Genomic DNA, 16,346 nt, shown 5'->3' with positions numbered 1-16,346 from the left:
AGGGTACGTGGAGGACAACGAGCAATAATTTTGGCCTTGTTCTCATATTTGACATATGAGATTCTGCTCCCCTTCTTGTCTCTCCTGCCTAGAGGGCCCTGGGGGTGCTGAAGTTGGGTTATCCTCTCCGTGTGCTGTCAGATGGGCATCTGGGATCTGTGTTGTGCTCTAGGGGTATGCTGGCTCACAAGACAAGACACAGGATCATGCTGTAGATTATAAGGATATCAGGAAAGCAGACTGTGACTCCTTTGTTCACCTATAAAATCGTTCTGTTAACATCCCTGGAGTAATACTGTACAAATGTAATTAATGTTAGCAGATTGGGGTGAGCTCTCTAGCTGAAAGGCATCTGTAAAATCACAGTGGTGGCAGTGTCATTGCTGTGTTCAAATGCTGTTTTTCTTTTTATATTTTTACAGTGTAATTCTCAGGGTGCTTTATGGTTTACTGGGTTGTTGATTGGTTTTTCATGAAATCCATTAACTTTCTGTTGTGGTTCTTTCTCCCTTGCTGAATTTGCCCTTTCTCTTTAACTCACAGAGCTTTCTCTGTGCCTTTGTAGCAGGAGCTGAGATTAGAGCTGCTGTATTTGTGACCTGGGTACCAAGTCATGCTGCAGGCAGGGATGACAGACAGCTGTGAGGACACAGATGGGGGAGGCAGCTCATACATGCATGCCTGGAACACGAGAGTTTCTGCATCTGCTGTTGCAGAGGATACTCAGAAAGTGTTTCCCTGAATTACACAGAGCTGGTACCTAGTGTGGGCCTTAAGGCCCAGGATCTTCAGCAGACAAAGTCTGCCTGCTGGCAGGTTGCCATTTCACATCCGCTGGGGATCTCAGCTCACTGTTGTGACTCAGCCTTAATCCCCATTAACTGAAAAAGAGTTAGCAGCTCCTTGAAAGGCAGCCTGCTAGCAAAAGGCCTGGCCTGCAGCTCAGCCCTCAGACTGAGTGGGCTGAGGCAGTTATTTATAGGAATATCATTGTCTCGTGGCTTTGAGGAGAGGAAGGTGTGGGTGACTGCTTAAGGCCAGGAGCTGGTTGAAGATCACGGCACGGTTCACAGTTTGGTCAGTGCGATTCTCGTGACCCTCTGACCATCTTTTTCTTCTCCTCAGAAGGAAACATTGCCAGTGAAGACAGCTCCCTCTCGGATGCCCTTGTTCTTGAGGATGGTATGTTGGCTGCTGTATGTTCTAGAGGGCAGGAAGGAAAAGGGGAGGGATGTGTGAATTCCTGATTGATGCTCAAAATGGGGGGCCTTTTCTTTGTAATGATCCATTCAAACTTGCTAATACCGAAAACATTCTTGCCTGCGAGCAAGGCATGATGCTGTCCCGTGAAATAGGGCCAGCACTGAAGGTCACATAGCCATCACCTCTTTCCCTTCTTCTCTTGACAGAGGATTCTCAGGTCACCAGCACAATTTCCCCTCTCCACTCCCCACACAAAGGACTCCCACCCCGGCCACCCTTGCACAACAGGCCTCCGCCTCCGCAGTCACTGGAAGGCCTCCGCCAAATGCATTACCACCGCAACGACTATGACAAGTCCCCCATCAAACCCAAGATGTGGAGCGAGTCATCCTTGGATGAACCCTATGAGAAGGTCAAGAAACGCTCCTCACACAGTCATTCCAGGTGAGCCAGCTATCTCCAGTCCTTATCACGCAGACATCCTCCCAGACGGAATGTCTGTGAATCCTTACAAAACCATCTCTTACCAAAAGGAGACATGCAGGCTTTGGAGGTAATATAGATGTGATAAAAAGCAGGCTGCGTTCACGTGGCGTGACTCAGAGCAGCATCTGACCCCACTCCCCCTTACTCTGGAGATCACAGGCATGTGCCTGGGACCTGGAATAAGGCAGGGAGCCCCTTCCCCAAATTCCTTCCCAGGAACTGAAGCCAAGTGTTTGCTCTGCAGCAATCACAAGAGGTTCCCCAGCACCGGGAGCTGTGCTGAGGCAGGGGGGAGCAGCTCCCTACAGAACAGCCCCATCCGGAGCCTTCCCCACTGGAACTCCCAGTCCAGCATGCCCTCGACGCCGGATCTACGGGTACGCAGTCCACACTACGTCCACTCCACACGGTAAGTTCTCCCAGCTCCACAACAGGCTCACTTTGCTTGCCCTAAAATAACTGTGCTTTGCTTTATCCATCCCCCAGGATATTCATTAATTCGCCATTCAGGAAAGGACACAAAGCAGGCCTGTTCATACCAGATGCTTGAGCCCTGTTGTTATCATAGAATCTCTCCTGAACTGAGATACTGAAATCACCTCAGTTAAACTTGATCCTGCCCCTTATCTCCCCCCTCAAAGTAATGAAGCTTTTCTTCTACTGGAGCTCCTTGTCCCACTTACTGTTTATAGGCCCTATAAACCACACACAACCTTCAGAAGAGATGTGATGATAGTGCTAAACTGCAGTAAAGTCCTTTCTGGCTCCAGCTGGAGATAACATACTGTTTCATTTCTTATACAAAATATTAGGTAGAAGTACTCTCTCATGGTGGCATATAAAACGTTTATATGTGTGTGCTCTCAAGCGGAGAGAGGCTGCACAAAGCAATCCACCCAAGGACCCAGGTGACAGTGACATAATCCCAGGGTTGAGACAGGAAAGACTTCAAATCGTAGTGATGATTTGATGTTCATGGCCCAATTTAATCCCAGTTTTTACCAGGAACTGTTCAGCTTCATTATTACTTTGCTCTTGTGGTAAATTTCATGGACAGTGAGAGAAGCAGAGCTGAGCCAAAGCTATGTGCTGTTAGTGGTAGTGCTAGCATCCTGTAGCATGGCATAAATCAAGAGCAATGCCAGCACATCAGACTCAGACAGAAATGATGCAAGGTATCAAGGCCCTGTGTTACACTGGTTACAAATTTGAGGCTGAAGATGACTTATAAGAGCACAGTGTTAAGGCTGGAGCTAAGCTGCATGAGAAAAAAGCCTGGCACCGTGCTTGAGAAGACCTTGACCAGCTAGGGGCTGTTTGGGTGTGTGCAACAACCATCGCTAGGTCTGCTGCATGCCCCAGCCTTGGCCATCTGTCATTCGGGTGCGTAACTCCTCACAGGGCAGTGTTCCTGCTGCTTGAACGGATGGCTGAAGCTCTCCCAGCAGCTGGGATGAACAGAGACCACCCAGGCTTGGCCATGAATCAAGCCTTGTAAATTTGTGATTCCAGGTGGATGCCTCAACAGCTGTCACCCACTGACTGTATTATACATGTAACCCATGGCTGGGCCCCAGTAAAACATAGCTGCTTCACAAAGGTGGCATTTTCAAAGGGTAGAGTCACTGTGTTTCGGGCTAAATATGGGCAGTCTGTCCTTCTATCTCTGCCACTAATTTCAGAAAAGGTACAAGTCAAATTGTAGCTGTGCAGGGGATTCACATGCCACTTGCAAGGGAATCCCACCATTGAGGCGATGGGATTTGCAGAGCTGCAGCAAAGTAAACCTGGTAGTACCAGGATGGTGCTGGTCCAAACAGCTCTGCCATGGCTCCGCCATGAGCTCACCAGTTTTTGTCCTTCATGCTGGATCCTTCCCATCCTGGCAAGTCACAGAAGAATTGAGCTTGTAGATTGAATACTACCAGCAAGGAGAATGGATAGGAGCCAGACTTGGACCTAACTGTCCCAAACCCAACAGCAGGGAAACAGGTTGCTCTGCAGCCAGCAGCCCCATGTAGAACCGGAAGAGCTGCCCCCAAATTCCCTTTCCAATGAGACCAAATGTGTGCAGAAAGGGAGAAGTGCGTTGTCCTTGTGACTTACCAACTTGAATGTTTTCCTGGTACCTGCAGGTCAGTAGACATCAGCCCGACCAGACTGCACAGCTTAGCTCAGCACTTTAGACACCGGAGCTCCAGTTTGGAGTCACAAGGCAAGCTCCTCGGCTCAGAAAATGAGACAGGGAGCCCCGATTTCTACACCCCAAGGACTCGTAGCAGTAACGGCTCTGACCCCATGGACGACTGCTCATCCTGCACCAGCCATTCCAGCTCTGAGCATTACTACCCTGCTCAGATGAACCCCAACTACTCCACCCTGGCAGAGGACTCCCCATCGAAAGCCAGAGAGCGGCAGAGGCAAAGGCACAAATCAGCAGGCAACCTGGTCTCTTCCAATTCAGGGAGCATGCCCAACCTGGCTGCGAGGAACGGAACAGGGCACCACCGGGTCTACCTGCACAGCCAGAGCCAACCCTCTTCCCAGTACAGGATCAAAGAGTATCCCCTCTACATCGAGGGCAGCTCCACACCCGTGGTGGTGCGCAGCCTGGAGAACGACCAGGAGGGACACTACAGCGTGAAAGCACAATTCAAAACCTCCAACTCCTACACGGCGGGGGGGATGTTTAAGGAGAACTGGCATGGGGACGAAGCGGATTCTGTTCGGCTCACCCCCTCCCGCTCCCAAATCATAAGGACTCCATCTCTGGGCAGGGAGGGCCACGAGAAGGGCTCGGGTAGGACTGCCGTGTCAGATGAGCTGCGGCTCTGGTACCAGCGGTCCACAGCCTCCCACAAGGAGCACAGCCGCCTCTCGCACACGAGCTCCACTTCCTCGGACAGCAGCTCCCAGTACAGCACATCTTCTCAAAGCACCTTTGTGGCGCACAGCAGGGTCACGAGAATGCCTCAGATGTGTAAAGCAACATCAGGTGAGAGCCTGTCCTGGGTGAGGGGGTGAGGGGCCAGGGGTTTCGTGCAGCCCATTTTCATGCCAGGCCTGGAAGACAGGGAGGAACCCAAAGCCGTGCTTTTACTGAGCCTTTCCTCAGCGTGCGGTGGGTTTTTGGTCAAACTCAGAGAAACCACAGTGTAATCACTTTTAGTAAGAACAGCGAGGGGACTGATGGAGCACACAGGGCCTCGGTGCCATCCAGGAGAATGTGTGCCCATGGTGAAACATTAAAGGCACGAGGAAGGTTAAGAGTTCAGTGGGGACAGTGTCCCAGCCCTGCAGAAATGTTTGCATGATGACATCTCTGCACTGCTGATACGTGGCTTTCCCATGCAACTCCAGTAACTGTGCTGATAATATTCTGAGATTCAGTGCTTGAGTTTGTGCAGTAATATATCTGTCATGTAGAGTTTTGTACATCTCTGTGCTGTTAATATTCAACAGTAAGAAAACGGCCAAATAAATTAATAGTTACAAAACAGACCAAGGTGAAATAGTTACTGGCCATCAGTCACCATTGGACAGTCCAATCTGTAGATATCAAGGGCATGCTAAAAACATGAATCCAGCCCAGTGGAGATGGAGAGCTGCTTAATCAGAATCTGTGCCATTTTTCCCTTCCTTTCCTTATGCCTTAAGCCACTGCCCAAGTACCTCATAGCCTTGAGTGCACCAATGCTCACAGCTGCCTGATAAGAGGGTGATTTATGTGTTGTGCTTGTAGAAGGCCTAGATGTACACCAAGACACAATCAGGCAACTGCTGGTACCATTCTGTGTCTCAATATGAGAAGTAGTCTTCCCCTCCTTTAATTAATAAGCCAGCAACAGAAAATACATGAACGCTCAGGCTTTGTTTTGCTTTGGTTTGAGAGGCATACTAATTCAGTTTGGAAATCTAGAAAGCATAGTGAGGGAGTTCAGGGGGGCAAGGCACTGCCATTCAGTCTGTTCTCACACCCAGGGGGTCTTCAAATCTAAATGGGATGCCTGGGCAGCACCCATGGCTTGCTGTGACCATCCAGCAGTACGGGCTGGCTTTGCGTTCTCAGTCAGTCCCCGTTAAAACTATGGGAGGATACTGACCCAGGGGACTGTCAGCTGCAGGGAGCAGATTAAAATTTGTTTTTCTCTTCAAGTGCCATTTGGCAGCAGCTAAAAAAATGAACAGCACAGAAGGGGATGCCAGGTAGAAACATCTATCGTTGAGCTAATTGGCTGTAGCCGACACATATCTACTGGACTTCATGCTGTCCTTTAAAGAGGATTGCACTTCTGGGCAGGTATTAAATTTGGAGAGTGAATACTGCATGGACTTGAGGAGAAAGAAAAATGGGTGAGTTGGATATCTTTGCCAGACCCTCAGTGAGGAACCCCCCTGAGAACCACTGCCAGTGTTGGATTTTTAGTCTGTCTTGCTTCTTGCTTCATTAAAGTCAGATAAGCCTTCCTTTGGGCCCATACCACTAGGGTCAGCAAAGCCAAACTTCACCTTATTACAACTGCACAGTGAGGTAGTGTTAGCTTTTGTAATCTCTAGAGCTGTCTTCCTCCTTTGCACATGAAGCAGTGTACCTGTCCAGGCTCTTGCCAGTACCAGCCCTGCCTCCTCAGGAAATGGAGCATCTCCTGTGCTCTCACACCCCTGGCAGCAGGACAAGGCCTGAGGTCATGAAGATATACAGCCATGTTCTGCTGTCCAGATAGTGGTGACAGGAGCAAAATCAGTCAACTCTCATGCTGGGAGAGATGCTGAATCTCCCAGACAGGGCTGAAACAGCATTCCCACAGAGCTGAAGATTGATGCAGCCCATGACACACAGCAGGACCAGTACCAGGCAGGCTGCTCCTACGCCATATTCAAGCTGGATGAGTTCTGACTCCCTGGCCGTGCTTACTCACAGCTGGACATGTTTCTGCTGGTCTGATCAGCCGATGGTCTGAACCACCCTAGCCCTTGTGCCCTCATCTCACCAGCTCTTTTTCTCCACCCTTTCATTGTTTTTCAGCTGCCTTACCTCACAGCCAGAGGAGTTCAACACCATCGAGTGAACTTGCAGCCACGCCACCAGGCAGTCCCCACCACATTCTTGCATGGCAGACTGGGTGAGTGTCATGGGGATTGGGTGAGAGGATTCATCTCATTCAGTGCAGGAAGCTGAAAGCTTGCTAGCCTCAGGAAAAACCTCCCAGCACACAGGCAAAGGGAGAGCACAGGTACAGGGAACGTTTTGCAGGTGCTCAGTAGCCCACGCTTGCACCAGGTGTGTCCAGCCTGCCACCAGTTGGTCGCTTTGGGCTGACCGAGCTCGGCAGTGCCACCTGCACCCAGCAGCACTGCTCCCAAGCCATGCTGGATGGGCAGTGGAAGAAGCCTTGCAGGTTCTTCCCGCTTGGGCACCATCTCCTTCCTCCAGCTTTCTATCAGTCAAAACAGCTGGTCTTTCTTTTAGCAAACATGCCGGCTGTCCAGCCTAAGATCTCTGTTGTCAAGGCAGGATTAGGTGCCTACCATATTCGTGTGTGCAGCAACCACGTTTTACTACAAGGTTTTCCCCAGTAATGTGACCTAATGACTATGAAGTGCAACTTTTTTCAGCTACCACTAACTTAGTGTGCTTCACCAAAGCATGAGCGAGTCATTAGGTGCAGGTAGCCATTACTCATGTAAATCCAGTAATTGGGTTCTTGGGCACACCTCCTTGTGAGGCCAGGAATTCAAGGAGCAAACAAAAAGCCTTTTGCAAGCTCTCCTGAGTGTTCTCTAGCAATCTTCTGTAACTCTACCCTGTCACACGAAATAAAGATCACTTCCAGATCCCATCTAACTCAGCGCGTCCCAGATTTTTACAATTAAGTTGGGTTTGGTGAACACCGCTAGAAAGTTTCCAGCTAACGTCCTCGAAATCCCATCAGCCCTGGAATAAGAGAACAGATACAATCCCCTGAGCTGTGAGCAGGGACTAGGAGAGTTAACTCTGTAAACATTTCCCTGTGCAGCCACTGGAAAATCTCATCCTCTTTAATTTCTTTGGTCACCTATGACCAAATTTGACCTCTGGTTGTACTCCAGCACCGTCTGTGAGTGCACTTTGAAATGGAGATGAGGGGAGCTGTAACCACAAACCTCTTATGCCTTCTTTGAATTTTAAATTCACACATTTGACATCCAGCCTCACATGGTGTTTGTGTTTGCCTCCAGCTTCAGTATTTTTCAGAGTCAATTTCACAGAAAGTCAAGGGATCATAAGATTGGCAAAATGGCAGCTGTAATGACTGCATGCTGAAATTTCCACTAGCAAGGGTTTTAATCGAGACTCAGATCTTTGTGTCTGCCTCCATCCCAATCCTATATCCTCTGAATATCTCTATGATAATCAGGAGTAAAAGTGGTTAGCAGCCAGCTGAGGAGTCTGCTTCCAAAATCCCAACATTTCTTCGTTGGGATAACTTCTGCTCCCTGTCTCTCATAGCAAAACACCATCAAGGCAAATTCTTAGCTGGTGAGTGTGAAGTTCTTCAGATTTATAACTTAGTTTGTGTACCAACAACCAGTGCAGAAGGAACTGGAGACAAATCAGTACTTGTTTCATGCCTGAGCACAGTCCCAAGCACATGTATAAATATGGTAGAGGCGGACAAAGTTTGCCATCAGAAGCAAAACACAAACTCCCCCACCACAGGAACAGGTTGTTCCCTCCCATTGTGAAGGAAAAGATTTACAGTTGTCCCTGACATGTTTTTGTGCCACTAACTCTTGTTCTGAAGATGATTCATCAACTTGTTTCCCCACTGGATTAATAAGCTCATAACAATGTCTGTGTCATTTCTTTTCTTTAACATTTCCTCTCTCCTCTTTCCTCCTTTTTTGCTCTCCTTTGTTCAGAGAAGCAACAGACAACTCACCCACTATGGATGAGTCTCAGTCTCCAACCCACCAAAGTACTGATGAATAGAGGTATAGTAAGGGGATGTTTTGTTCTTTCATCCTTCTGCCCTATAGTCCATGTTCCACGAACACAATGCGGCATCCCACCGTCCCCGAGGAGCAGCTGTGTAATTGTGTGCCTGTTTGGCAACAAGGCTTCTTTCAGTCCTTGGAATAGCAGCTCAGAGCCCTGTCTGTGCCTTTTCAGCACGTTTGTGGCTGTTGTGCTTTCCCCAGTGAAACAGGACTCCTTCCTCCGCACGAGTGGGCCTGGGGCCAGCCACTGCTGTGAGCGTTCCTGCAGAGGCTGAACAGGCACAGAGAGCAGGGACACGTTCGTGGCTGGGATGTGTCAAAGCAGCGTGGGCAGAGTGCTGTGGGGAGATGAGCACGGGTGGGTGGGGACCTCGGGGAGCTGGGCAGAGCTCCAGCAGTGCTACAGCCACGGCACCGAGCGCCCCTTGCTCCTTCATCCGTGCTGCAGAGCCGTGCAGGCTGTCTGCAGCAGTGAGGCTTCACGGAGAGAGGAGCAACCCTGGCCCAGTTCCTGTGAGAAGGCAGAGGGGGAAGGGTGGAGGGAACAAAAAACCCTTAGAATTGTTCTGTTTTAATTAAACTGCAGTCACCGTCTGACACTCTCATTTGAATCCACAGCCATTCACAGCTGGCATCTGTTGAGTATTTCAAGCCCGGCTCTCTGGAGATAACCCGTAAACCTCTGTACTCCAGCAGAGAGCTGGGAAACAAAAGGCTCTTTAATGTGCAGCCGGGTCGTGGCCTTGCTTAGGTTCCTCCCAGACATCAGTCCCAAGGAAACCAGGTGGAAAACGGGAGAGAGGAGGCAGGAACTGCTGGGCTGCATCAATGTGAGCTCAGTCCTGCGAGGTTGGGAGAGGGGGCAGGGAGAGAGAATCCCACAGGAAGCAAAGTGCATTTCCTGCTTCTGGCCTCCAAACAATCTGAGATTTGGAAGTTGGTTCAGATCAAAGCTTGAGAGGGAGATCAATTCTGAATGCTGTTATGCAGATATAGCAGCCATTTTTCAAAATCTCAACAAGGTTTTGACCTCAGTGTTTTCTTCTTGCAAGGAGCTTGGTAGAAACTGAGCCAGGGGCTGACCCTGACCTGAGCCCTAAAATAAATGGCAAATTCCCATCACGTCCCTCATCTCCTCTGTGCAAGCAAACAAAAAGCCAGGCAGCAAAAGAAAATGTAGCTTGTCAAGGGAATCACCACAGGACCAGGCTGTATATGACAAAACATGGTCCTTTCCATAGCATACTTGACACCTTCTCACACATCACCAGGTTTTGCTGCCTCAGCCCCAGACAGCCACGTTGCTCTGGGACTGCTGGTGATGCAGAGCCTCTGCCAGAGCAGAAATCCCAAGGACTGTCCATGAGGTGCTGCAGGAGGGCACCCTGACCTCCCCCTTCTCACTGGGTGTTATGGCCAGGAGCTCTTCAGATGTGCTTCATGGAGGGCCTCCTCAAAATGCTCAGCCTTCTGTCTGTCTCCAGGTTGCTGCAGGGAATGGGACTGTTCATAAAATGACGTTTTGTGCCCATGATTGAACTCTCCAGCAGTTCTCATTGCCCTAACAAAAGTTTCCTTTCTCCTGCAGGACTTACAATGATAGCTGTTTCCTGGATTCTCCCCTCTATCCAGAATTAGCAGATGTCCAGTGGTATGGACAGGAAAAAGCCAAGCCTGGGACTCTAGTGTGAACCCCTGACCTCAAATTAATCACATCAATGCCATTCTGAGATCACCTCACTGCCTCTCATTTGCCTTACCCAGATGCACTGTCACCCAGCACCAGCTTCAACTCTAAGCACTTTTCTCACGATGCAATTCCAGATGACATTACAGAGCATTGGCCCTGAGACATCCACCACCACCGTGCAGGATGGCAGCGCGTCCCATCGCCAGCCCAGCACACGTCCCTGCAGAGCCTGTGGCACGGCGGCTGCAGTCAACGCACGCGTGTGAGCAGCCATCTCAGCAGCTGGCAATGGAAAAAATGATTTTTTTCCTTTCAAACGATGGGAGCCTGTCCAGGCTTACATCAGATCTTGCTGTTCTGTGGCATGTAACGGCAGTCAGATTTCCATGACCTGCAATCTGATCCAACAGAGTATTAATTTAATGGGGGGGGGGGGAAGGGGTCGATACAAATCGGGACAGAGGCTGAGAATTACTCCTGAAAGTGGTTCTTTCATGAAAAAATACACACACAAAAAAAAAAGCAAAATCCTCTCACTTCAAATACATCTAAGAGTCTCGCAGTCAGATCAGTGCTGCCAAAATCACCCAACCAGTGTCAATGGGATGAGTTTGTTCAGCGAGTTCTCGCTACAAGAACATCTCTTGCATTTCCTTCTTTGCTTCGAGCCCATCCGAACAGAGCCCCACGCACTGAAGACACTCTGGAGGTCTGGGTTGGTATCACAGCATCTACAAGCTACTATCAGACTGGACAAACGAGGTGTACAAAGGATTATCTACAGCAGAGGCAAGAACTGTTCCTCACAGCAGCTCTGTGGCTGGCAAAGCTGCGTACCAACACACAGAGCTTAGGGTTGTGCTGTTGGTTTTCTCAAACTCTGAGGAAGAATTGTCCAAAAACCTTTCCACAAGCAGATACAGCCAATGAATTCTAACCTGTCTCTGCAAAAATGTTAACATCAAATCAAAGGGAAAGCACATCACAATCTAATTGACACGGTGAAGCTGCATTAACATATCTGTTCCAATTATCTCACCTTGGTTAGCACCAGTGTAGCAAAGGGCTCGTCACCAGCGCACCGCTGGCTGGGAGAACCGGTCTGTCAGGAAGCATGGGAGCAGCTTGGGTTTAGCAAGCAGCAGACGAAGCAAAATTTCACATGGAAAGCAACCACAAGAAAGAGAAGTGACCGAGCGAGGCGTTCAGCGCGAGCAGAGCTGCCTACTGACACCACAAGGAATTGGACGGGGGAGTCGTGGAAGGAGCTGCAAGTTTACACTTACCTTTGAGCAATGCTTTATACATGTCAAGCCATGGAACTTTCAAAGGCCTCAAAGACACTTTTGTAACGAACAAGTGCACAATCTCGGTGGATGTTGAAGCTGGCACGTCTAGTCTTCACTGCGGTGCTATGCTGTTTTTATTGCCACTAGATGGGGGAGGCGCCCGGCCGGCCCCCGTTTGCGCGTGCAAACGATGATTTCCTATGGGAAAGGCATTACAGAAACGGCTGGAGGGGGTTACTTAGTGAAAAGCAGAAACTGAAGTTAGCTTTAGTTGAAAACAAAAGAAAAGTGCGAGTGTGTGCGTGTTCCAGGAATAACAACAGCGTCTACCAGACCGAGTAGGGCAAAACGTTCAAAACGAAACGCCGTGACTTGGGGGCTGCCACACCTTTCAGCACCAGGATTGCTGGAAAACTGCATTCCAGGCTTTAAAAGGGAATGGGCTCTTCGTAATTAGACTTGGAAAGATGGTGGGGTTTCTAAAAATGAATGTGAGCCACTCGTGCCGATTCCTTTGCCCAGTGTGCATTGGGATGTTTGCTTCAGCCCTGGGCCCACGCCTGCAGTTCTGCTGCCTGGCATCAATGGCAGGGCTGCTCTGACACACTTCTCTCTGTGCTTTGGGCTTGTTAGCATGGGAATTGGCTTAAACTCCTAATTGGATTTTTAGGTGGATGGGAGATAAGCACTGATTACTGACGTGGGCTGCTAAGATTCCGTAGCTAAAGTGAAAGAATTAAATAAGGACCAAATTAAGCAGCAGCAAATTAGCCCATGGATTTTTTTTAGGGGCTCTGAGCAACTGTCTGTTTTCTTTTTAATTTCCCTGCTAAGTGGCTTCGGGTTGGTTGTTTTGTTTTGTTTTTTAATTATTCTTTTTCTGTGTACCTTTAATTAAAAAGAATTCAACAACAGCGGCACTACGGGGCCTCTGGGCACTACAGGAACAGTAATTCCTCCAAGACAAGATCTGCAGTTTTGCAGCAAAGGTTCAAAGGTGGCAGCCCTGAAATTAGGGGAAGAAAAAACCAAGTCAGCCTGAATTGCAAACAGGCTGGAGTCGAGAAAGAGCTTTTGAGAAACGGATTGGGTTTTGCTTTGTGTTCTGCTTTTCTGTTCTGCAATCAAGGCACACGTGAGCAGCCAGTCTGGTAGTAAAGACAGATTAAGTAAAACAGGTTTTACTGTTTAGCTCAATTCAATTAAACACAAATGTACATACAATGTTAATCATATGAGATTAACATAGTGAAGTATAACGCGGAGGGGTGCATACCTAGCTATTCTATACGAGCACTTGACTACCGACGTCAGCCCTCCCTTCCTTTTTTGTTGTTCGAGGCTCCATCTGCCATGAAGCCACCGTTGCGTTCTCAGTCTCCCCGTCTGCAGGTCCCTCTGGATGGGCAGCAGTGTGGCTCGGCCCCGTGCCGCGCTCTGCTGTGGGCAGGGTTTCTTTTTAAACGCTGTGAGATGCAGTCGAGTGTTGGAAATGTTGAATCAGTCCCATTTGTTTTCACTCTGTATTAGTTTTAGTTCCAGGCGTAGCCGATCCCCATTCAGGTGCTATCAGATGACCAGTTACTGCTTAGTTACCTAGATGTAAAGTTTTACATATATATTAATGTCAATAGTTTTATTACCAGTTGTGTAAAACGGACTCTCTAGTTTAAGAAAAAGAAAAAAGAAGGAAAAAAAAAATAATTAGGTCTCTCCTGAAATTGACTTTAGAGCATGTAAAATGATTTTACTGGATTCTGTTAAACTGTAATCAAGGAAAAGATATGTATGTTGTAGAAAAAGTTGCAGAATTAAAAAAGATCTGCTTTTAATTTATTCTTTTTGTATTAAGAATTTGTATAGTTACCTTTACATTTTGCAAAACGGTGTTGTCAACACTTCCTTATTAAAGCATTTTCAAAATGAAACCTTGCCGTGGTCTCTTCAACCCAAGGAATCCCTTCCATGCTGAGCAGCGGCGCTGCAGGGAGCGCTGAGCCTTGCCCAGAAGCAGCCCCTCACAGAGCCTGAGGGCACAGGGCTGCCTGCAGGCTGGGCCGGGCACAGAAGGCTCCGCTGCTGCTCTGCTGGGTTCTCTGAGTGAGAGGGCTTTGCCTTCCACAGTGCACTGCGACAGCCATTGCTGTGTGCCGGGGACAGCAGCGATCCCAGGCACTTCCCAACCCGCACAGGCTCTCCATGCAGGCCCCACTTCCCAGCATGGTGCCTTCCCCTTCTTCCCACCTCCTCTCGTTGCACAGGACCCTGCAGTGTCTGTCTGGGAAGCTCCTTACCACCAAAACCCCTCCGTGTTGCAGGGAGACCTCAGCTGCACCAGAGTGGGTTGAGCTGGGAAAGCAGCTGACCCTCATCCAGCATCATTCGCTGGAGACAATCTTCTGTAGCAAACGTCTGTTGGGTTGGAGCAGGGCAAGATAGCAGTGCTAAATGTCTGATATCATCCTGGCTCTGGGGATCAGTGTGGTGTTACTGCAGGAGCTGGGGCAGCCCGCTGCTCTCCTCCAAGGCAGAGCAGCAGCTCAGGAGTTTCATGGCGTCGGTGCCTCTGCATCTCCCCCCCATGGTGCTTCCCAGCAGGGACGCAGACAAGAGCAGTGATGCTGACAGCTCACACCATGCCAGCAGGACGCAGGTCAAGCAACCCACACATAGCTCTGTCACCACTGCCAGCAACATCAGAAATTGTCTCTATCTCAACCGAGCTCATCTTTGGTTGACTGGATCTACCATAGACTGAATGGCAACCAGCGTTACAGAACCTCATTTTGCAGTCAAATTAGAATCATCAAGGTTGGAAAAGACCACCAGCCCACCCATCAGCCCGTCCCACCGTGCCCACCAGCCACAGCCCTCAGTGCCACATCTGCCTGCTTCCTGAACGCCCCCAGGGATGGTGACCCCACCACCCCCCACGCAGTCTGTGCCAATACCTCACCACTCTTTCTGAGAAGAAATGTTTCCTAATATCCTATGTAATATCCTATATAAACTCTTCCACGCTCTCAACATCTGCCCAACTTGTCCCCACAAATGCCCCTAATACCACCAGGCACGAAACCAAGCAGAAACAAGAAAGTGGTATCAGCCAGGCCATGCTGGGTCCTACTGCACTGGGTCCTAGACTGAAGTCCTAAAAGCACTCCTGACATTTCTGTGGTGAATGCACGACTTCACCCCAGCACATTGGATTGCAACTGGCGAACGCAGCAGTTATCAGCAATAAACATCTGCACAAATCCAGGGGGAAAAGTCAGAATCTCTGAAGTGAAACACGCCATCCCCACAAAACCTGTCCAACAGTTGCACAGCTGCACCACACCCACTCGTCCTTACACTTCTCTTTGATAAAAGGCGTTATGAAGGATTGGAGCACGGTCTGCTAGCTGGAGCTGGGGCCATCCAGCTGCACAGAGCCTCAGAGCAGCGATGAGGAGCAGTTGCCATGACAGTGCTCCTCTTGTGATCCCCCCGGGGAGCAAAGCTGGCTTTCACGTGCCGGGCAGCTGGAAGCTCTTACACAGATATGCCGTGAGAAAGCACTTGGGTTTCTTGGTTCCACATGCAGCACCATTCCATGGATTGCAAGGGGATAAAAGCTCTTCCGCCATGGGAGCCATTCAGCCAAGGCGGCTGTATTTCAGGGACTGTCAGCAAGAAGGCATGCTGCTTAAATTGCATTCCTCGAGCTTGATTAGACTAAAGCATTCCAAGCCCAAATTCACATCCCTACAGGAGGCTCATCCCCATTCAAACCAGTACTCAGGGTACCATTAAATGGCTCCTTAATAATTAGTTCTAAAGCGGGAGGGAAAAAATCTGTTTAACACTATTATGGCTGCCCTAAGGAATCCAGTTCCCACTGAAGCCAACGTTACAGAGCTCCCAAACCAGCCCTCGGCTCTCGCTGCGCTTTCCAGGGAAATTACAGCTCTTCAATGAAGACAACGCTGTATCTCAATTATTTAAAGAGTTCAAAACGAAGGTCAGGGTAAAGATTTAGAAACAGCTCAGGAAATCATCTGGGTGGGGAAAGGGATAAAGTTGCGGTGTTGTAAATGTTTTCTGTTGTAAAAATGCTCTCTCTACACTGCAGAATAAATCCCCAGGCACCAATGTTAATGAAACTCTTCCACGCTCTCAACATCTGCCCAACTTCTCCCCACAAATCCCCCTCTGGTTCCCAAAGGCCCCCCCAGGCTCCACTTAGACCTCGTCAGCCTCATTTTTATTACTTCTAAACTGTTTAAACTCTTGACATTTTCGCTGCGGTCAGACGCACCAGACTGAAGGACCTGTAAGTCAGAAGCAGCCCTTCAGAATGCAGAGCCTCCAGAAGAATCTGGGGAAGCTCCTTGAGATAAGCCAAGCCAGCACACAGCCCCAGCATCGGACCTCGCTGCGAACACCTGCTCTAAACTCCTTCAACAAGGGCACCAACAGCTCAAGAAGAAATTCAACATCCAGCAGAACAGATCTGTGGCTGCTACAAATGCTGTACCTGGGCACGGGAGGCCCTGATTATGTTCTCTGCAATGCCCAGCAGACTGGAATTTTCTCCAGATGTATAAAAACAGGATTTGGAAGCCTGAAGAGCCACAAGATAACTTCTCCCAAGCTCAGGAGGTTTATATTAATAATGTCATTATACAACAAAAAAAAAAAAAAAAAAACAGCCA

At 49.1% G+C, this 16,346-nt stretch overlaps 1 protein-coding gene across 9 annotated transcripts in view; it reads left to right on the top strand.

Moving 5' to 3' along the window:
- The window catches only part of FRMD4A (FERM domain containing 4A), a 355,674-nt gene extending 339,405 nt beyond the window's left edge, over nt 1–16,269 (top strand). For 7 of the 9 annotated variants that reach the window (XM_048962839.1, XM_048962846.1, XM_048962854.1 and 4 more), the window contains 6 exons: nt 1,126–1,182; nt 1,410–1,647; nt 1,934–2,098; nt 3,825–4,684; nt 6,716–6,812; nt 10,259–16,269. In XM_048962839.1, coding sequence (XP_048818796.1) covers nt 1,126–1,182; nt 1,410–1,647; nt 1,934–2,098; nt 3,825–4,684; nt 6,716–6,812; nt 10,259–10,361 — 1,520 coding nt within the window. In that variant the 3' untranslated portion in view covers nt 10,362–16,269. Of the gene's footprint in view, nt 1–1,125; nt 1,183–1,409; nt 1,648–1,933; nt 2,099–3,824; nt 4,685–6,715; nt 6,813–8,592 lie in introns of all 9 variants that reach the window. The other 2 variants (XM_048962821.1, XM_048962813.1) reach the window with 2 other exon arrangements.
- The last annotated feature ends 77 nt before the right edge of the window (nt 16,270–16,346 follow it).

This window comes from Lagopus muta, chromosome 1 (assembly GCF_023343835.1).
Source record: "Lagopus muta isolate bLagMut1 chromosome 1, bLagMut1 primary, whole genome shotgun sequence".
NCBI lineage: Eukaryota > Metazoa > Chordata > Aves > Galliformes > Phasianidae > Lagopus > Lagopus muta.
Note: the sequence above shows the minus strand (reverse complement) of the source record. Positions and strands in the feature narration are given on the sequence as shown.